Source organism: Nomascus leucogenys, chromosome 7b (genome assembly GCF_006542625.1).
Source record: "Nomascus leucogenys isolate Asia chromosome 7b, Asia_NLE_v1, whole genome shotgun sequence".
Classification (NCBI taxonomy): domain Eukaryota; kingdom Metazoa; phylum Chordata; class Mammalia; order Primates; family Hylobatidae; genus Nomascus; species Nomascus leucogenys.
Window position 1 is genome coordinate 7,313,952 of NC_044387.1, and position 20,031 is coordinate 7,333,982.

At 54.5% G+C, this 20,031-nt stretch overlaps 2 protein-coding genes across 3 annotated transcripts; one reads left to right on the top strand and one right to left on the bottom strand.

Moving 5' to 3' along the window:
• The first annotated feature begins 229 nt into the window (after positions 1-229).
• MCAT (malonyl-CoA-acyl carrier protein transacylase) lies at positions 230-10,718 on the top strand. 2 transcript variants are annotated; one of them, XM_003264853.4, is made up of 4 exons: positions 230-696; positions 2,353-2,440; positions 6,319-6,536; positions 10,115-10,716. In XM_003264853.4, the coding sequence occupies exons 1-4, from the start codon at positions 274-276 to the stop codon at positions 10,556-10,558; spliced, it is 1,173 nt and encodes a 390-aa protein (XP_003264901.1). In that variant the 5' UTR covers positions 230-273; the 3' UTR covers positions 10,559-10,716. The 2 variants fall into 2 exon arrangements, with proteins under 2 accessions (XP_003264901.1, XP_003264900.1); XM_003264852.2 differs by lacking the exon at positions 6,319-6,536 and having other exon boundaries at positions 10,115-10,718.
• A 3,062-nt stretch (positions 10,719-13,780) lies between these two features.
• On the bottom strand, positions 13,781-19,769 carry BIK (BCL2 interacting killer). The gene is made up of 4 exons (XM_030816424.1): positions 19,307-19,769; positions 15,719-15,817; positions 14,885-15,014; positions 13,781-14,503 (listed from the first exon to the last, which is right to left on the bottom strand). The coding sequence occupies exons 1-4, from the start codon at positions 19,489-19,491 to the stop codon at positions 14,180-14,182; spliced, it is 738 nt and encodes a 245-aa protein (XP_030672284.1). The 5' UTR covers positions 19,492-19,769; the 3' UTR covers positions 13,781-14,179.
• Positions 19,770-20,031: the final 262 nt, after the last annotated feature.

A 20,031-nucleotide genomic window follows, 5' to 3' on the forward strand; every position in this document is an offset into this window, starting at 1 on the left:
CCATAAATATCTGTTGAGGACCCATTGTGGTGTGGCATCGTGTTCCGTTCAGCAGCTATGGATGTTTAAGTAAACGCATGGGTCCCTCCAGGTCCCCAGAGCGCAGCCTGAAGGGCCTCAGAGCCGGGGCGGAACCAGCGTCTGCGGAACCTTTCTTCCCGCTCCCGGTGCCCCGGGAGCCCCGGCAGGAAATGCGTCAGGGACCACGCTGCGCCGCGCCGCCGCAGTGGGGCCTGGGTCGCCACGGTAACGCGCGCGGTCAGGTGTCTGATCATGAGCGTCCGGGTCGCGCGGGTAGCGTGGGCCCGGGGCTTGGGCGCCAGCTACCGCCGCGGCGCCTCGAGCTTCCTGGTGCCTCCGCCAGGCGCCCAGGGTGTAGCGGAGCTGCTGCGAGATGCGACCGGGGCAGAGGAGGAGGCGCCCTGGGCGGCGACGGAGCGGCGAATGTCGGGCCAGTGCTCCGTGCTGCTCTTCCCGGGCCAGGGCAGCCAGGTGGTGGGCATGGGCCGCGGTCTGCTCAACTACCCGCGCGTCCGCGAACTCTACGCCGCCGCCCGCCGCGTGCTGGGCTACGACCTGCTGGAGCTGAGCCTGCATGGGCCGCAGGAGACCCTGGACCGCACCGTGCACTGCCAGCCCGCGATCTTCGTGGCATCGCTGGCCGCTGTCGAGAAACTACATCACCTGCAGCCGTCGGTGAGGCCCGAGGCCCCGTGACAGGAGGGGGAAGGTGAGCTCTGCCTGAGCTCTTATCACCAGGCTGGCCCTGCCAGAGGCTTCCGCCTGCCATTCCGGGGGCTCCCACGTCTCACTCATTCGATCGAGTTTTTTTTTTTTTTTTTTTTTTTTGAGACGGAGTCTCGCTCTGTCGCCCAGGCTAGAGTGCAGTGGTGCGATCTCGGCTCCGCCTCCCGAGTTCACGCCATTCTCCTGCCTCAGCCTCCCAAGTAGCTGGGACTACAGGCGCCCGCCACCATGCCCGGCTAATATTTTGTATTTTTAGTAGAGACGGGGTTTCTCGTGTTAGCCAGGATGGTCTCGATCTCCTGACCTCGTGATCTGCCCGCCTCAGCCTCCCAAAGCGCTGGGATTACAGGCATGAGCCACCGTGCCCGGCCTGTTTTGTTTTTTGAGACAGTCTTGCTCTGTCACCCAGGCTGGAGTGCAATGGCGCGATCTTGGCTCACTGCAACCTCTGCCTCCCAGGTTCAAGCAGTTCTGCCTCAGCCTCCCCAGTAGCTGGGATTACAGGTGCACACCACCACGCCCGGCTAATTTTTTTATTCTTTACTTAAATCCTCCCAGGTTCACCCACCTCAGCCTCCCAAAGTGCTAGGATTACAGGTATGAGCCACTGCACCAGCCTAAATGAAGGAACATTGAGATGAGTTGAGAATGTCACTTCACTTGAAGGTGGTAGATTGATTGCTATTAATATTTAATAAGACGGTAAATGTTAAGCTAGCACCTGAGATCCTTTACCCTATTTCACCTTCACACCACCTTGTGAGGTTAATACTGTTATTTGATGGTTGAGGAATGCAGGCTCAGGGATATTAAAAGAATTAGTTAAGTGGTCCTGTTGAATCGTCATCATAATATTCATTCACTGCTTACCCTAGGCTGGGTCTGTGCTAAGCACTGTATAGACATTGTATTCACATAATTCTCTCAGCCGCCCTTTGGGGTAGGTCCTGTTCTTCCCTCATTTCACAGATGAGATAAAAATGCTCTTGGCCGGGCGAGGTGGCTCACGCCTATAATCCAGCACTTCAGGAGGCCGAGGTGGGTGGATCACAAGGTCAGGAGTTCAAAAGCAGCCTGGCCAACATGGTGAAACCCCGTCTCTACTAAAAATACAAAAATTAGCCGAGCGTGGTAGTGGACACCTGTAATCCCAGCTACTCGAGAGACTGAGGCAGGAGAATTGCTTGAACCCGGGAGGCGGAGGTTGCAGTGGGCCGAGATCACGCCATTGTACTCCAGCCTGGGCAACGAGCAAAACTCCACCTCAAAAAAGAAAAGTCATGCTCTTAACTTGTGCACAACGATATGGCCTGAGAGCCTGCTGCAGGGCCATGGCAAGGGAATCCAGAGCCCTGGGTTGGCATCAGTGTGACCATGGACAGAGTTGACTGGACTGTAACTAACCAGGAAAGCTCCTCCTAAATAAAGGGGCAGGACTCAATGATTGTCAAGGTCACTTTTGTGTGTCCTCTTCCAGCTGGTGCACCAAGTTCGTAGGACCTGGCTCACTGAGATGCTGAACACCCTGCCAGCTCTCAGGTACAGAGCCCTGGAACTGGGCTCCCCAGGAGAATGAGGGCTCACGTTCTGCGTCTGTCCCCACAGGTGATTGAGAACTGTGTTGCTGCTGCTGGATTCAGCGTGGGAGAGTTTGCAGCCCTAGTGTTTGCTGGAGCCATGGAATTTGCTGAAGGTACAGGAAGGAGTTTGGTTTTATGCAAGGCTGTGGTCTTGGGCTCATTAGGGGTAAGGGACACTGCCAAAAATGATACTGGACCCACTCAGGTGATGGGAAGGGAGCACGTGGACAGGGGTGACATTGGCGCATGAGGACAGGGTTTTGCTGTGATTCCTTTTCAAGACTGAAGGATTCATTAGGGATTTCCCTTATTTTTGTAATCTCATGAAGTCTGCTTGCTGAACTGCCTCACCCACTATCCTGTGCACTCATACCTGCAGCACCTGCCACACGAGAGTACGTGTTCAGTAGATGTTCGTTGAATTAAAGAGTAAATATTGGATCTGGAGCCATATCAGTTTTACTTCTTAAGATTTCTGCTGGCCAGGAACCATGGCTCATGTCTGTAATCCCAGTGCTTTGGGAGGCCAAGGCAGTAGGATCACTTGAGGCCAGGAGTTCCAGACCATCTTGGGCCACATAGTGAGACCCTCATCTCTGCCCCCAGCAAAAACCAAAAATTACGTTGGGTGCAGTGGTTCACACCTGTAATGCCAGCACTTTGGGAGGCAGAGGCAGATAAATGTTTGAGCCCAGGAGTTTTAGACCAGCCTGGGCAACATGGTGAAAACCCCATCTCTACTGAAAATACAAAAATTAGCCAGGCATGGTGGTGTGCACCTGTAGTCCCAGCTCGAGTACTTGGGAGGATGAGGTGGGAGGATTACCTGAACCCAGGAGGTCAAAGCTGCAGTGAGCTGTGATCGTGCCACTGCATTCCAGCCTGGGTGGCAGAGTGACACCCTGACACACACACACACCCTGACACACACACACACACACACAATTAGCTGGGCTTAGTGGCATGCACCTGTAATTCCAGCTACTCAGGAGGCTGAGGGAAGAAGATCACTTGAGCCCCTGAGTCTGAGGCTGCAGTGAGCCATGACTGTGCCACTGCACTGTGGCATGGGTGACAGAGCAAGACCCTGTCTAAAACAAACAAAAAGGAATCTAGTATAGAAACACGAGAGGTTATTGGGACTGGAGAGGGAGAAATGGAGAGTGCCTACATAGTGGACATGGAGTGTTTGAAACTAGAGAGAGTTGGTGGTTGTACAACATTATGAATACCCCAAATACCACTGAATTATACACATTAAAGTGGTTAATTATATTTTATGTGAATTTCACTGCAGTGCTTTTTTTTTTTAAGCGTTATAGCATTATTAAGGAAAGTTTCATAATTTCACATTTTATGAAACAATTTTATTACATGTATCATTTTATGTGTACATAATGTGCAGAATTAGGCTTGGTGTGGGCTCACGCCTGTAATCCCAGCCCAGCACTTTGGGAGGCCAAGGTGGGTGGATCACCTAAGGCAGGAGTTTGAGACCAGCCTGACCAATGTGGTGAAACCCCATCTCTACTAAAAAGTCAAAAATTATCTGGGTGTGGTGGTATGCATCTGTAATCTTAGCTACTTGGGAGGCTGAGGCACAAGAATCGCTTGAACCAGGAGGCAGAGGTTGCAGTGAGCCGAGATTGTGCCACTGCACTCTAGCTTAGGTTAGAGAATGAGACTCTGTGTCCAAAAAAAAAAAAAGTGTAGAATTATAGCATATTTACAATTTTGTGTTTTATTTTTCTTGTTCTTTTTTTTTGAGACAGTATCTTGCTCTGTCACCCCAGCTGCAGTGCAGTGGTGCAGTCGTAGCTCACTGCAGCCTCAGCCTCTTGGCCTCAAGTGATCCTCCCGCTTCAGTCTCCAGACTAACTGGGACTACAGGCTCACACCATCATGCCCAGCTAATTTTAAAATTTTTTGTAGAGATGGGGTCTCGCTGTGTTGCCAGGGCTGGTCTGGAACTCCTGACTCAAGTGATCCTCCAGCTTTAGCCTCCTACAGTGCTGAGATTACTTACAGGCGTGAGCCACTGTGCCTGACCTACTTTTTTCCCTTGACATTTTACATAGTTATTGAATGTCTCTGTGGGAGGACTTCTACGTGCTCTCCTCCCTTTTCTTCTATGTTTTCTTCTGCTTCTTGTCACAGGCTCTTGTTCATTTGTTTTTTAAGAGACAGAGTTTTCCTGTCTTCCAGGCTTGAGTGCAGTGATGCAACCGTAGCTCACTGCAGCCTCTAACTCCTGATCTCAAGTAGTCCTCCTGCCTTAGCCTCCCAAGTACCTGATGTCACAGGCTCTTCATGTATTTGTCCTACTGTTCTTGTGTAAGGGAGCTAAAAGTCCTGTACATAGAAGTGCTAAGTGAATGAAGGTATGTCAGGATTTGCTCCTTACACCTCTCTGTTGACCTATGAAACACTGTGCACGTCCCTTCATCTCTTCTTGGTCTGGTCATCTCTTCCCTCTGCCCAGGAAGCAGGACCAGGGTGTTGGGCGTCTGGTGGTTTCAGGCCGTTCTTATGTGTGGCTTTGTAGGGTTTTTTGAGACAGGGTCTCGCCCTGTCACCCAGGCTGGAATACAGTGGCATGAACACAGCTCACTGTAGCCTCGACTTCCTGGGCTCCAGCAATCCTCTCACCTCAGCCTCCCAAGTAGCTGGAACCACAGGCACACACTGCCACGCCCGGCTAATTTTTGTATTTTTGGCAGCGACAGGGTTTTACCATGTTGTCCAGTCTGGTCTCGAACTCCTGAGCTCAAGTGATCTGCCTGCCTCGGCCTCCCAAAGTGCCGGAAGTACAGGTGCGAGCCACAGCTACCAGCCCTCAGGCCACTCTTATTATTGGCACTGCCTGCCTGGGCACAGCCTGCCCTCTCTCCATGCTCTTGAGCCACACTGAATCAGGAGTCATAGGTTTTCGTTCATCTGCTTTGGCTGTGTCAGGTTCTCCAGCTCTAAGTGGGGACAGTAACACTTGACTTATGACAATTGTGTTACTGAAATTCATGTAGTACAGCAGCTCATGTCTCTGATGGTTCTTTTCTGTTGTTCTTGTTTTGAGACAGGGTCTTGCTCTGTCACCAGGCTGGTGTGCAGTGGAGCAATCATAGCTTACTACAGCTGCAGCCTCAACCTGCCGGGCACAAGTGATCCTCCCGTCTCAGCCTCCCAAGCATCTGGGACTACAGGCACGCACCACCATGCGTGGCTTTTATTTTTTTTTTTTGTAGGGACAAGGTCTCCCTATGTTGCTAAGGCTGGTCTCGAACTCCTTGGGCTCAAGCAGTCCTCCTGCCTCGGCCTCCCAGAGTGCTGGGATTACAGGCATGAGCCACCGCGCCCGGCCTGATCTCTCTTAATAAACTAACTAATAATAATTCCCAGCTTTCACAACAGCCCAGGCAGATTAGATATTATTATCCTCATTTTACTAACTAAAAATTTGAACCTCAAGGAGGTTGTGACTTGGCTAAGGCAATGTGGCTTCCACCCTGTTCCTTTTTACCCTTTACCAGGGTTTCTCAATAGTGGCACTATTTAAAAAAAAAAAAAAAATGGTGGCACCGTTGGGCCAGGTCATTTGTTTTGTGGGGGGGAAGAGGGGGCTGACCTGTGCAGTGCAGCATGTTGAGCAGCATCCCTGGCCTCTACCCGCTAGATGTCAGTAGCACTCTCCCCTAGTCGGAACAACCAGAAAGTGTTTCCGGACACTGCCCCCGGCCTGTTGAGCACCACTGTCCTACTCCAAACCAGCTTTATGGCAGGAAGCTCCTTGGGTTAGTTTGTATAGTGCCAAGCACAGCAGCGTACTTTTGGTGGTGAGCACTTGTGCAGTCGATGGAGGTGTGTGGAACTGTGGCCCTGCGGGCCGGCAGCAAACACCAGTGCCTCTGTCTCTAGTGCAGAGTGGAGCTTGGGCTTTGTTTCTCAGGCCTGGCCTTTTCTCCTTCATTCTGTGCCTGCGCTTCTCTCTGTACAGGTTTGTATGCAGTGAAAATCCGAGCTGAGGCCATGCAGGAAGCTTCAGAAGCTGTCCCCAGTGGGATGCTGTCTGTCCTCGGCCAGCCTCAGTCCAAGTTCAACTTCGCCTGTTTGGAAGCCCGGGAACACTGCAAGTCTTTAGGCGTGGAGAACCCCGTGTGTGAAGTGTCCAACTACCTCTTTCCAGATTGCAGGGTGATTTCAGGACACCAAGAGGTGGGTGTTGATGGGAGCTGCCTTCATAGACCCCAGTCTGGTGCGGAGGGTTGGAGCTGCTCCACACCCGTGGGGCCAAGCAGTGTGGCGGGTGCTCTGTCCAGCCCAGTCTTTAGGAATTATTTTGGGGCCAGGGCAGTGAGGTAGACCGAGTGCTGCAAAGCAGGCAGGAGCAAGAATGCTGCCCTGCTCCACCATGTGTAGGATGGGGTCTGGAACCAACCAGCCAGCCCATGTCTAAAGTAAAGGGGCAGGGCCAGGTGATCTCCAGGGCCTTCCCGTAGTACGTTCTGGGCTTCTGAGGAGCCTCTGATCTGGTTGCTTCCTTAGATAAAAGAGATCTGTTTTCTGCTGGATCGCTCTGCCTGCCCTGCTTTTTTTAGGTGTCTGTTTTTGCACTGGAGTTCATTTCCTTTCCACCGTCTTTCCTTCCATTTGCTACTTCCCCAAACATTTATCAAGCGCTGGGGACGCACAGACTGATTAGCCAGGGTTCCTGCCGTCAAAGGAAGAGCCCCGTGAATGGATGACTCCAGGCCGAGGGGCGCAGTGAGGGTCTGGCTGACTGCTCATGGGCCTAAGAGCAACCCAGGAGGCAGCAGCTGGAGGACGGGCATGTGTTCGCCAGCAGGGGGCATCCTGAGCGGAGCAGCAGGAGCCCCCTACGGAAAGAGCAGTGGATGCTGAGTGCCTGGCTCGGGGAATGCTGAGTGAGCGCAGATTGCAGCCCGTGTGAGGGGCTGCTGCCTGGCCCAGGCATTTCTGTCTTACTTCATGTCCCTCACAGCCCATCCTGTGCTATATGGAAGGAAGGAATTCTTTTTTTTTTTTTTTTTTTGAGACAGGGTCTCACTCTGTTGCCTAGGCTGGAGTACAGTGGCACCATCACGGCTCATTGCAGCCTGGACCTCCTGGGCTCAAGTGTTCCTCCCACCTTAGGCTCCGGAGTGGCTTGGATTACAGACACGGGCAACCACACCTGGCTAACTTTTGTATTTTTTTTGTAGAGACGGGATTTCACCATGTTGCCCAAGCTGGTCTTGAACTACTGGGCTCAAGTGATCCCCCCACCTCAGCCTCCCAAGTAGCTGGGACTACAGACACAGGCCACCACACTCAGCTAAAGGAAGGGATTCTTCATCACATTTTCCACACAAGGATGCTGAGGCAGAGAGAGGCAAGTGCTTGGGGATGGTAGAGGCAGAATGGGAACCTGAGTCTGTCTCGCTCTGGAGTCTATTTCCTCCACTTGACCGTGCTTGGCTCACCTTCTCCTTTGAGGGCTCACCGTGTGCCAGGCGTCCTCAACTGCCTCCTCTGAAGTAGTGAGAGCTGGCAGGAGCCTCTTGTGACTGTTCTGAGATGGTGGGCAGGTCAGGTATGGTGGCCCCAGGTCAGTCTTGGAGCTAATTATGCATTCCCTTTACCAGCCTTGGAAGGAAGCCCAGAAGTGGCTCAGGAAGGACCTCCCAGTCAGGGCAGGAGTCTCCCCAACAGGCTACCAGACAGGTGCACCCAGTCTAGGTGACAACTCCTAGGTTTGTCCTTTTGGTACTTTTTTTTTTTTTTTTTTTTTTTGAGACAATGTCTTACTCTGTCATCCAGGCTGGAGTGCAGTGGCACTATCTCAGCTCACTGCAACCTCCACCTCCTGGGTTCAAGTGATTCTCCTGCCTCAGCCTCCCAAGTAGCTGGGACTACAAGTGCATGCCACCACGCCCAGCTAATTGTTTGTATGTTTAGTAGAGATAGGGTTTCACCATGTTGGTCAGGCTGGTCTTGAACCCCTGACCTCAGGTGATCTGCCCACCTCAGCCTCCCAAAGTGCTGGGATTATAGGCCTGAGCCACTGTGCCCAGTTTCCCTTTGGTATTCTTGGTAGTGCCACAGCAAAGAGCTCAGGTGAGGGCAGGGGTACCCCTCAGTGGGGAAGCCCCTTTCCAATAACTGATGTGAAAAGGCTCCTGGGCCCTGCTCGCCCAATGCCTGGGCCAAGGACTGGCCATTGCAGAGGAGACTGCTGGCCCCTGCGATGGTGACCTTGAGCCCTGTGGCCCTAGCCTGGGACTTGAGAGGGCTCAGCTGTTGAGCCAGAGTCCAGAGACCTTACACGGAAAGCGCTTTGAGACCACAGGTGCTCCAGGAAGTGCCACTGAGTAGCCATCCCCATACCTGCCAGTCACTCAGACAATCTAGGTGTGGAGGGAGGGGCTTGGGCTACAGAGTCTGGAAGGCCCAGACCAAAGAGGCTCCTGGTTCCTGCGGTCCAGCCCTCAGTGGGATGGAGCCGCATAGAGGGTGATGGTGGAGGGGAAGCACGGGTGAGTCAGTACAGGCCAGGTTTTGCTGCAGTGACAAGTATCCCACACCTCAGTGGCCACAGCACACAAGCACAGGTCCCACTCCTGGTCTGTGCTCGCCAGGCTGGGTTCTGCTGGGTGTTTTCAGCCCAGGACTCAGGCTACAGGAACAGTCTCCAGGGAACACTGACAGACTAAAGCAGGTGGACGACTTGAGACCAGCCTGGCCAACATGGTGAAACCTCATCTCTACTAAATATTAGCCAGGCGTGGTGGTACACGCTTAGAGGCCCAGCTACTCAGGAGGCTGAGGCAGGAGCATTGCTTGAACCTGCGAGGTGGAGGTTGCAGTGAGCCAAGATCGCACCTTTGCACTCCAGCCTGGGTGACAGAACAAGACTTCATCTCAAAAAATAAAGACCTTTGCAAGTTCTGTTGCTTGCTAACTGTTGCAAGGGTTTGGAGCTATTGGCTCGCCTGAGGCCCCTTCTGAGCTCAGATGCCTTCAGGGGAGGTTTTTGGCATCAAGAGGAGAGCTCTTCTCCAGAGAAACCCCAGATGAAGGTGACGATATCCTAGACCCTGCATTGTGAAATGGGGCTTGAATTTTAGTTCTGAATTTTTATTTTGAAGATTACGGAATAAAAAGGAAACAGACTGGTCAAAAATTATGAAAGGAGTGATAGAATTCTCATTGAGATCCGGGCATGCTGGCTCATGCCTGTAATCCCAGCACTTTGGGAGGCTGAGGCGGGCGGATCACGAGGTCAGGAGATCGGCTAATACAAAAAATTACTCGGGCGTGGTGGCGGGCACCTGTAGTCCCAGCTACTCGGGAGGCTGAGGCAGGAGAATGGTGTGAACTCAGGAGGCGGAGCTTGCAGTGAGCCAAGATTGCGCCACTGCACTCCAGCCTGGGCCACAGAGCGAGACACCGTCTCAGAAAAAAAAAGAAAGGAATTCTTATTGAGAACTAACACTTCTTAGATAGTGCTTTTTCCTCTACCAGACACTGTTGCATGCCTTGTAGGGTTTGCTCTTCCCGGCAGCGTTGTGAAGTAGATGGAACTGTGCTTATCTGAGGGCTGGGACAGAAGAGATTCTAGGGTGTTAAGTGAATTGCCTGGGGATGGTGCTAGGACAGACAGGTCACATGTCCATGTCTAACAGCTGTGGGTCTGTTTGTGGTCACCCTCCCAGTTTGGCTGTGTGAATGGTCAGATCCCTAAAGGCGGATTTCTGGGACATTGCTCGGCTGAAACTTCCTTCCTTCCCCAGGCTCTACAGTTTCTCCAGAAGAATTCCTCTAAGTTTCATTTCAGACGCACCAGGATGTTGCCGGTTAGTGGTGCATTCCACACCCGCCTCATGGAGCCAGCCGTGGAGCCCCTGACGCAAGTTTTAAAGGCAATCGACATTAAGAAGCCTCTGGTTTCTGTCTACTCCAACGTCCACGGGCATAGATATATGCATCCCAGCCACATCCAGAAGCTGCTGGCCCAGCAGGTGGTCTCCCCGGTGAAATGGGAGCAGACGATGCATGCCATATACGAGAGGAAAAAGGGCAGGGAGTTCCCCCAAACTTTCGAAGTAGGCCCTGGCAGGCAGCTGGGAGCCATCCTGAAGAGCTGTAACATGCAGGCCTGGAAGTCCTACAGTGCTGTGGATGTGCTACAAACCCTCGAACATGTGGACCTGGACCCTGAGGAGCCCCAGAGATGACTGCAGGGGGCTCAAATGGAATGACCCGCTCTGTCCTGAGGAGAAGCTGTAGGCTGTGCCTGCCACACCCTCCCTTCCTAACGGCTCCTCCTCTGAGGAGTGAAAGGGATTTGTTTGCAACATGCTTTGAAGGCCACATAAAAAGCCCTAAAAATGAGTATTTCTTTCCATGACCCAGTCCATTTCTCCCCCTTGGAAAAACGTTGGATGTTGGGAAGAATGATGCCACAGGGCTGGTGTGTGGGGAAGCTGGAAGCCCGGCCCCACCTCTGCCAGCCCTGCACCATAGGCGGGTGTGCCATCTCAGCGGGAAGGGGAGGACTGGCCGCTGCGGCCTGCCGTGCTCTGTGAGTGCTGAGAACATGCTGGTGTGGCCTCAAGTTTGGCCAGTGCCAGGGGAGCCCCTCCACCACCCCCCGCCTGCCCTTCAGGGCTCCTTTGTCACAAATCTGAAAGGTTTTAGAACCCAATTGGCCTTGGCAGTTTTGTTCACCCCCTCACTTGACAACTGGGAGACGGAGTCCCACATTTATTGACATACCCAAGAGATATGTATTGCCTGCTGTGTGCTAGAGAGTGAGTGCGCTCTGTTCTGGTTGAAGGGTCCTTTAGTGAGGTGCGGGGTGTGGGGAGTGCCAGGAAGGGAGGGCGGCTGAGGCCCTGGTCCTAGGGGTGGAGCCATGGAGGAACACCCTGGTCACCCACTGGGACTTCGGGTTTGCGGGGCACCAGAGGGAGCACAGCGCATACCTGCCTCGGAGCTGACCCCTGGCTCCATGCCCCGCCCTCAGAGCAGCTCCTGCGTCAATATTAAGTATGAGACATTCCAAGCTGCTTGGGTGGTTGTTCATTATTCAGAGATAGTGGGAAAACATTATTGGGAATGAACTCTGATTGTCTTAAAATGTTACCGTTGTGTAGACACGTCGAGTCCTGGACAGGGTTTCTCATTTTCTCGTTTTTAGTTCTCTGGTGTTTCTCAGCAGGGCCTGGCTGGCCTTTGGGCAGAACCCTCCTTCCTTATATTGGACTGTCCCACTCTTGGGCAGCTGCCCTGGTGCCGGGCCATTACACACCAGCAGCACTTCCAGGCATTGTGACCCCCAAACACCCTGCATGTCTCGAAGCCCTGGCCGGAAACACAAAAGCCGACGCAATGGGATTCCCACTGCAGCCTGCATGCATGTCCCTGGGAGCGCGATAGTTCCTTGGAAAGAACTATGTCTTAAATCTTTATTGCACAGGGAACTTGGTTATTTTAAGCATGTTTGAAGCTCCTTCCAAGCAATGGCAGCCTCAGGAGACCCAGGCTCTCCACGTCCAGGTTCTCTGGCAGCGCTGCAGGAAAAGGTTGGCCACGTTCAGCTCTGAGGAACAAAGTCCCAAATAAGGGAGGGGTCTGCCTCTCCAGGAGGACAGCAGTAAGGGACGGCAGGCCTTACCACTTGCTCTCTGTGCACTGCCCTTGTCCTCATGGCCTGGGACAAGATCCAAGCCCATGAAGGGGTGAGAGAAATTAGCTGGGCGTGGCAGTGTGCGCCTGTAATCCCATCTACTTGAGAGGCTGAGGCAGGAGAATCGCTTGAACCTGGGAGGCGGAGGTTGCAGTGAGCTTAAGATGGCACCACCGCGCTCCAGCCTGGGTGACAGAGCGAGACTCCGTCGCGAAAAAGAAGTCTGTTCTCCATGGAACAACATTCTGTCCAGATCAGGGCTCAGCCTCTCTTTGCTGAGCACATCCTGGCCTGGCCTGCTGCCTTTACATTTCACTCACAAGCCCACCCACCTCTGGCCAACAAGAGTGGTCTCCAGCCAAGCACGGTGGCTCACACCTGCAATCGCAATACTTTGGGAGGCTGAGGCGGGTGGATTACCTGAAGTCAGGAGTTCAAGACCAGCCTGGCCAATGTGGTGAAACTCCATCTCTACTAAAAATACAAAATTGGCCAGGCATGGTGGCTCAAGCCTGCAACCCCAGCACTTTGGGAGGCCGAGGTGGGTGGATCACCTGAGGCCAAGAGTCAAGACCAGACTGGCCAACGTGGCGAAACCCATCTCTACTAAAAATACAAAATAAATTAGCCAGGCTTGGTGGCAGATGCCTGTAATCCCAGCTACTCGGGGCTGAGGCAGGAGAATCACTTGAACCAGGAGGTGGAGGTTGCAGTGAGCCAAGACCAAGCCACTGGACTCCAACCTGGGCAACCATCGCAAAACTCCCATCTCAAAATAAAAATACAAAAATTAGCTGGGCGTGATGGTGCATGCCTGTAGTCTCAGCTACTCGGGAGGCTGAGGCAGGAGAATCACTTGAACCCACGAGGCAGAGGTTGCAGTGAGCCGAGATCATGCCAGTGCACTCCAGCCTGGCTGACTCCATCTCAAAAAAAAAAAAAACGGGGTGTGAAGTCAGGCCTCAAAGCTGCAAAGGGCTGTGTGCAGTGATGTGTGCTTGCAGACCCAGCTATTTGGGAGGCTGAGGTGGGAGGACTGCTTGAGCCCAGGAGTTGGTGGCCAACCTGGGCAACACAGGAAAGGCCAGGCCTTGGGGAGAGAAGACATAAGGGGGCAGGAAGGCCTATTGGGGGTCCACTTTGGTTTGGAGGCCAGGACGGAGGGAGGAGTGAGCAGGATGCAAGGTCAGCCCAGCTAGCCTGGGAGGTATGAACAGCTGCATCTCCCAGCTCTGGGGATGGGGGTGTTGAGGGCTAGAGGATGGTGGCCAGCCTAGCCCAGCTCTGACATTTGGGGTGGAGGGCAGACACAGAGCCCACGTCCTGGGAGGGAGGCCTGGTGGGGTCTACAAATGGCACGAGGCCAAGGCACAGGGCAGGTACCAAGCCTACAAAGGTACAAAGCAGGGGCCTGGCCCTCCCGCCCCTGGTGGCCCTTGTCCTGCACCCCCATCCCCACCACACCTCTCCCTGTGAGTGGAGCCATGGCTGCATCCCTCTGGCGGGGAGTCTGTGCAGGGAGAGACACGCATCCCCTAAAGAGGAACTGAAAGCCCAAAGGAAATAACCCCCAACAGTGGATTTTAGGCCACAGACCAGGACAATGGAGAAGGCAAACTGTCGGGCCAAACCAAGACAGCATTTGCGGTCCCCGTTTGCAGGAAGGATCTGATGAGGAACACACAGGCCCTGCCCTCCCCACCAACACAGTGTGCCTCCCTGGGGCAAGAGGAAGCCCATGCTGCCAACCCCCCAGAGGACCAGAGACTGCTGGAAACCAACATTTTATTGAGCACTCCTGCTCCTCGGAATCTATTCCAGTAGATTCTTTGCCAAGGGCATCACACAGGGGTGTGACCAGCACTCCCCCTGCTACCTGCCGTGTGGGCAGGGGCAGGAGTGAATGGCTCTTCCTGGGCACAGGCCACAGTTAACAGGTAACAATTTCGGAGCCATAGGAACTCATCTCTTAGAAAAAACGAAAACTGGAATTAAAAAAACCCAAAAACCTGAGTATAAAACCTCAGCAGTGTTCCAGCACTATCTCAGAGTTTAAATATAAAAAGGCATCATGAGAAAACAGTTAAAAAGACAACAGCAGCAGGCCGCCACCTCCAGGGCAGTGGTCACAGGGGTGGGGCCCGCCCCGCCCTGAGACACCGGGGCCTCAATTGAGCAGCAGGTACAGGCCCCCGCTGAGCAGCGCCAGCAGCAGCAGCAGCTCCAGCAGCAGCAGCAGCAGCAGCAGCAGCACCAGCAGCACCAGCAGCATCTGTTCGCGGGACACCTGTGGGAGCAAAGCAGAGGAGTCAGGCTCGGGGCAGGCCCCAGCAATGGGGCCAGACAGGTGACAGCGGAGTGCCAAGGGGAAGCCCAGGGAGGTGGGGACTGGGAAGGAGCTCCAGGGGACCAGAGAAGGAAGGAGTTCAGGAGAGGGGGAAAGTGGCCCTGAGGACATGGCCAGAGGCCAGCGTGGCCTGGGCCTGCCAGTCTGTGGGACACAGGCAAAGACACCTGGTGGACACAGGTGAGGGCGGTCAGCTGCCCTGGTGGTGGGCGGTGCAGAGTGGGCACCATGGGACCAGGCTACCAGGAAGGCTGCTCAGGGAGGCCCCTGCCCTGGCCAGGAGACGAGAGTCCTGCCTGCCAGGTGAAGGCTCTCGGGCCAGAGGGAGACCCAGGACCCTGCATTGGTTTGTGCACTCACAACCAGGAATCTCAAACCCAAAAGCCCATGGGACCAGGCAGATGTGGACATAGGTGACACAGAAGATGACAGGGAGTGGTGGGGACTGTGGTGCCCTGAGGAATGGCTCTGACAGCCCCCACTGGCCGCAGCGCAAGTCAGGATCAGGAATCTCAAGGCTCTTACCCGGGACCCGGGGTTCGGGGATCTCCAGAGCCTTATTATGTTCTCCTTAAAGGTGGTGAAACCGTCCATGAAACTTCTAAGAACATCCCTGATGTCCTCAGTCTGGTCATAGATGAAAGCCAGACCCAGGCTACAGACAAAGAGGATGGGGGCACAAAGCCATTACTGCAGGAACAGGTAGGGACAGCCTGTATTTACATGACACCATCACAACTGTGGGGAGCAGGGGCCTGTGCCCTCCCACCCCACAGCCACCCGGGGTCCTTTCCATGGGCTCCTCCACCTGCAGGGGCCGCGTGGTATGGGCTGTTTGTGGTCAAATTCATTCCAATTTCCTGCTTCCTCCGCCAGCCAGCCGCCCGCCAGCCCACCGGATGTTTGGCCCTGTCTTCCGGAGCTGGCCACATGGAAAATAAACCCGCATTCTACAGGGCCCTCGAAAGCCACTGCCCACTCTGTTCCCCCACCGGAGGCTAGCTGAGAGGCCCAGCCCCCAGGGTCTAGGATCCGAGCTCACATAGCACCTCCTTTTCAGACCACAGTGGAAATGTACCATCTGGGCTCGAGGAGGACGGCGAGAGAGAAAAGGGCCCTGGGCTCTGCTTTGTTGCCCAGGAATGCCAGGGACAGGTGGCAGGGGGCGAGTGCCAGGAGCTGGGGGCTCCCAGGGGAGGTGCGGGAAGCAGTCAAGGGTTTCAGTACAGCCCCAGAGTGTGTCAAGGCACATCCCCCTCAGAGCTTCCTCAGGGCCCAGCCCTATGCTGCGTTCAGGGCCTCCACCCACCGCCCAGGGCCCCTCCCCAGGTGTAGAGACATAGGGCATAGGCTGCCTACCTGTGCATGGCCACCTCGGAGAGCTGGGCCAGGCGCGGGGCCCTGAGGCTCACGTCCATCTCGTCCCCGATGCAGGCCAGCCGCGGGGCCAGCGCGTCACTGCAGGGAGCACACAGAGGAGTTAGGGGTGTGGCTGTGCCGTGGAGGCCACATGCACCTGGACCCACCCAGCCGATGGATTGTGTGCAGCTGGGAGTGGCCCAGAGGATAAGAGATGGTGTCAGATTCAGGGCAGGCAGTGAGTGGGCCTCCCTGTATCCCCCTTCCGGCTCCCACTTGGATTCAGAGATACCCGTGATGTCCCATCCGTGGGTGGCCCCAGAGGTGCAAGCTATTTCAAAAAGAATCCTGGGCAGGCCCACCTGTGGGCTTTGGTGGAAACGGTGGACAAGGGGAACGGGCAGGTCTGGGAGTGCTGAGCCCCCGGATGGCTGAGGCCGGCCAAGGGGAACGGGCAGGTCTGGGGGTGCTGAGTCCCCTGGATGGCTGAGCCCCCTTCCCACAGGGGTTGCAGCTTACCTTCCTTTGTGGGAGGTGAGGGGGCTCTAAGACCTGTGTCCTGGTTCCCAATCCTGAAACCAGCCCTGCTGGCACCACCCCTCTCAGAATGGGGGGACTAAGAAGCCCCTAGTGAGCCCCCCACTAAGCCACATCCTTGATCCTACACCCCACCCGCATCCACTCCCACACAAAGACTAAGACACTCCCCACCCTCCCAGCTTGCTGGTCTGGGCCTCCACCAGGGACCTGTGTGCATTCCATCCCAGTGACTACAGCGGGGGAATTCCCAGGGAAGTGGGACTCCAAGGGGCCCTGAGCTGAGGCCGGGCCTGGGCCCTGGCCCCACCCACCTGACCTGCCAATGCCCTGGGCCTACACTCCCTACTTGGAGGGGATGCAGGTGGGAGGGGTACAGGGGTGGGCTGTGGTCCTACCTCCTGTTACCCTGGGGAACCTCAGGAAAACACTGCCCCAGGCTTCATGTCCTCCAACCTTGTCCATTAATGGACAGGTGCCTCCAGTTCTAAAATCCCAGCCAGCCCAATCCTTAATGACTAAAAATCCTGAGGCTGAAAAAAAAAATCCTGAGCAGAAAAGAATCCTGGGGAACCTGGAGCTGGTCCCTGGCCTGTGGGAGGTGCCACATCAGAGCCAGGATTCCCCAGCAGAAAGCAACAGCCCAGGTCAGACCTGACCATTCTCTTCCAGGGTCAGGGTAGAAACTACTGAGGTCAGCTGCTCACGTTCCTCATCTGTACCAGGGGAAGAATGAAAGTGCCAGTACTGGCCGGGCGCGGTGGCTCACGCCTGGAATCCCAGCACTTTTTGGGAGGCTGAGGCAGGCGGATCACGAGGTCAGGAGATCGAGACCATCCTGGCTAACATGATGAAACCCCGTCTCTACTAAAAATACAAAAAATTTGCTGGGTGTGGTGGCGGGCACCCGTAGTGCCAGCTACTCAGGAGGCTGAGGCAGGAGAATGGCGTAAACCAGGGAGGCGGAGCTTGTGGTGAGCAGAGATCATGCCACTGTACTCCAGCCTGGGCAACACAGCAAGACTCCGTCTCAAAAAAAAAAAAAAAAACAAAAAAAAAGCCGGGCATGGTGGTGCACGCCTGCACTCCCAGCTACTCAGGAGGCTGAGGCAGGAAAATCACTTGAACCCGGGAGGTGGAGGTTGCAGTAAGCCAAGATCATGCCACTACACTCCAGCCTGGGTGACAGAGACTCTGTCTCAAAAAAAAAAAAAAAAAAAGCCTGGGAAGGCAGGGTGTGCCTGGACATCTGGGTATGCTGTCATGTGCTGGACATAGCTGGGAGCAGCTGACAAAGTGCAAGGGTCAGGTCCTACTAGACCTTGGCCCCTGAAACCCCAGGCAAATCCTGCTGCCTCCAGGGCCCTTGTCAGTCTGAGGAAGATCTCTTCTTCATGCCTCAGTGATTCTTTGAAACCGGGACCAGGAACTGCATGGCCTCCTCAGGCTCTTCCATAAGTTCTGGTTTTCTTTCGTTTTTCTTTCTCTTTCTTTTCTTTCTCTTTTTTTGTGAGACAGAGTCTTACTCTGTTGCCCAGGCTGGAGTGCAGTGGTGCGATCTCAGGGCCCACTGCAACCTCCACCTCCCGGGTTCAAGTGATTTTCCTGCCTCAGCCTCCTAAGTAGCTGGGACTACAGGCGCCCATTCCCCCCGCCACCCCCACCCCATACCTGAGTAATATTTTTATTTTTAGTAGAGGTTGGGTTTCACCATGTTGGCCAGGCTACTCTCGAACTCCCAACCTCAGGTGATCCGCTCACCTCAGCCTCCCAAAGTGCTGGGATTACAAGCATAAGCCACAGCGTCCCGCCCGGTTCTGGTTTTCTAAAATGAGAGCCGTCAGAGGCAATTGAACCAGAGCGACTCCATCTCGAATAGGGGCTGGGTAACAAAAGGCTGAGACCTACTGGGTTGCATTCCCAGGAGGCTAGGAATTCTAAGTTACAGGATGAGATAGGACATCCGCATAAGATACAGGTTACAAAGACCCTGCTGATAAAACAGGATTCAGCAAAGACGCCAGCCAAAGCCCACCAAAGCCAAGATGGCCACAAAAGTGACCTCCAGTCATCCTCACTATTCATTGTGCACCAACTATATTACCTTGTTGGAGTCACTCCCACCAGTGCCACGACAGTTTACAAATGCCACGGCAACGTCAGGAAGTTGCCCTATATTGTCTAAAAGGAGGAGGAACCCTCAGTTCCGGGAACTGCCCACCCCTTACCCGGAAACTCATGAATAATCCGCCCCTTGTTTAGGATGTAATCAGGAAATAACGAAGTATATTCAGTTGAGCAGCCCATGCCGCTGCTCTGCCTACAGAGTCGGTTTTCTTTGTTTGAGATGGAGTCTGGCTCTGTTGCCCAGGCTAGAGTGCATTTTTGCAACCTTGGGTCACTGCAACCTCTGCCTCCTGGGTTCAAGAGATTCTCCTGCCTCAGCCCCCCGAATAGCTGGGACTACAGACATGTGCCACCGGGCCCAGCTACTTTTTGTATTTCTAGTAGAGACAGGGTTTTGCCATGTTGGCCAGGCTGGTCTCGAACTCCTGACGTCAAGTGATCCTCCTGCCTCAGCCTCCCTAAGTGCTGGGATTCCAGGTGCGAGCCACTGCGTGTGGCCCAAATTCTTTCTTGCTTGAGATCTAAGAACCCTCTCTTGGGATCTGGATCAGGTCCCCTTTCTGGCAACAGAGCCACCTCCTTCAAGAGGCCTTGATGTACTCAGCAGGTCGCTAAGGGCCTGTCTAGTTCCCTGAGGCCCAAACACTGTGCCATTTTGACAGCCAGTGGCCCCAGGTCCATCTTGGGACTGTGAACATGCTGGCTGTCCAGGGGTCTGTGAGTGGGTGTCAGGGGAGGGTGGGGCAGCAAAGTGAAGCGGCTCCCAGGGCAGAAGCCTCCATGCCCACATCCGAGAAATCTTCCTCTCGGAGGCCCCGCCTGGGAGGCATCTGCAGGTGCTCCCCCACTCACAGAAGGTCTGCTCATCCAGCCCACCCTGAAGTCACTATCAGGCATGGGGTGGGGCAGGCCATGGGGACCTACCTGCCCTCCATGCACTGCAAAGGATCGAAGTCCTCCATAGGGTCCAGGTCCTCTTCAGGGTCAGTCACTCCAAGAACCTCCATAGTCGGGGGTTCCAGGAGCTGCTCATACAGGAGGCTCTCCATCAAGATGTCTCTGGAGATGGGTCTTACTTCGGACATTTCTCTGGGGCAAAAAGACAGCATATGACTGGACCCCTAAGAACTGAGCAGTCTGGGGGCTCTCTCACAGGATGACCCCCAGTTTGCATAGCCCTACTCACCTGCTCTTTTGATCCGCTAAAGCCGCCAATATCCCCCAACCCCAGCTCCCACAGGCATAAATCCTGCTACATGCTGGCTGTGTGCCTCTGGGCAAGTTGCCCAGCATCTCTGTTCTTGGAAGGGAGGGACTTGAAGATGATTCATAAGGGCCCTTTCTTTCTTTCTTCTTTGTTTTTGGATACTGAGTCTTGCTTTGTCGCCCAGGCTGGAGTGCAGTGGCACAATCTCGCTCACTGCAACCTCCGCCTCCTGGGTTCAAGCAATTCTCCTGCCTCAGCCTCCCGAGTAGCTGGAACTACAGGCATGCGCCACTACACCTGGCTAATTATTTTGTATTTTTAGTAAAGACAAGAGTTGCACCATGTTGGCCAGGCTAGTCTTGAACTCCTGACCTCAAAGTGATCCACCCCACCTCGGCCTCCCAACGTGCTGGGATTACAGACGTGAGCCACCACGCCCGGC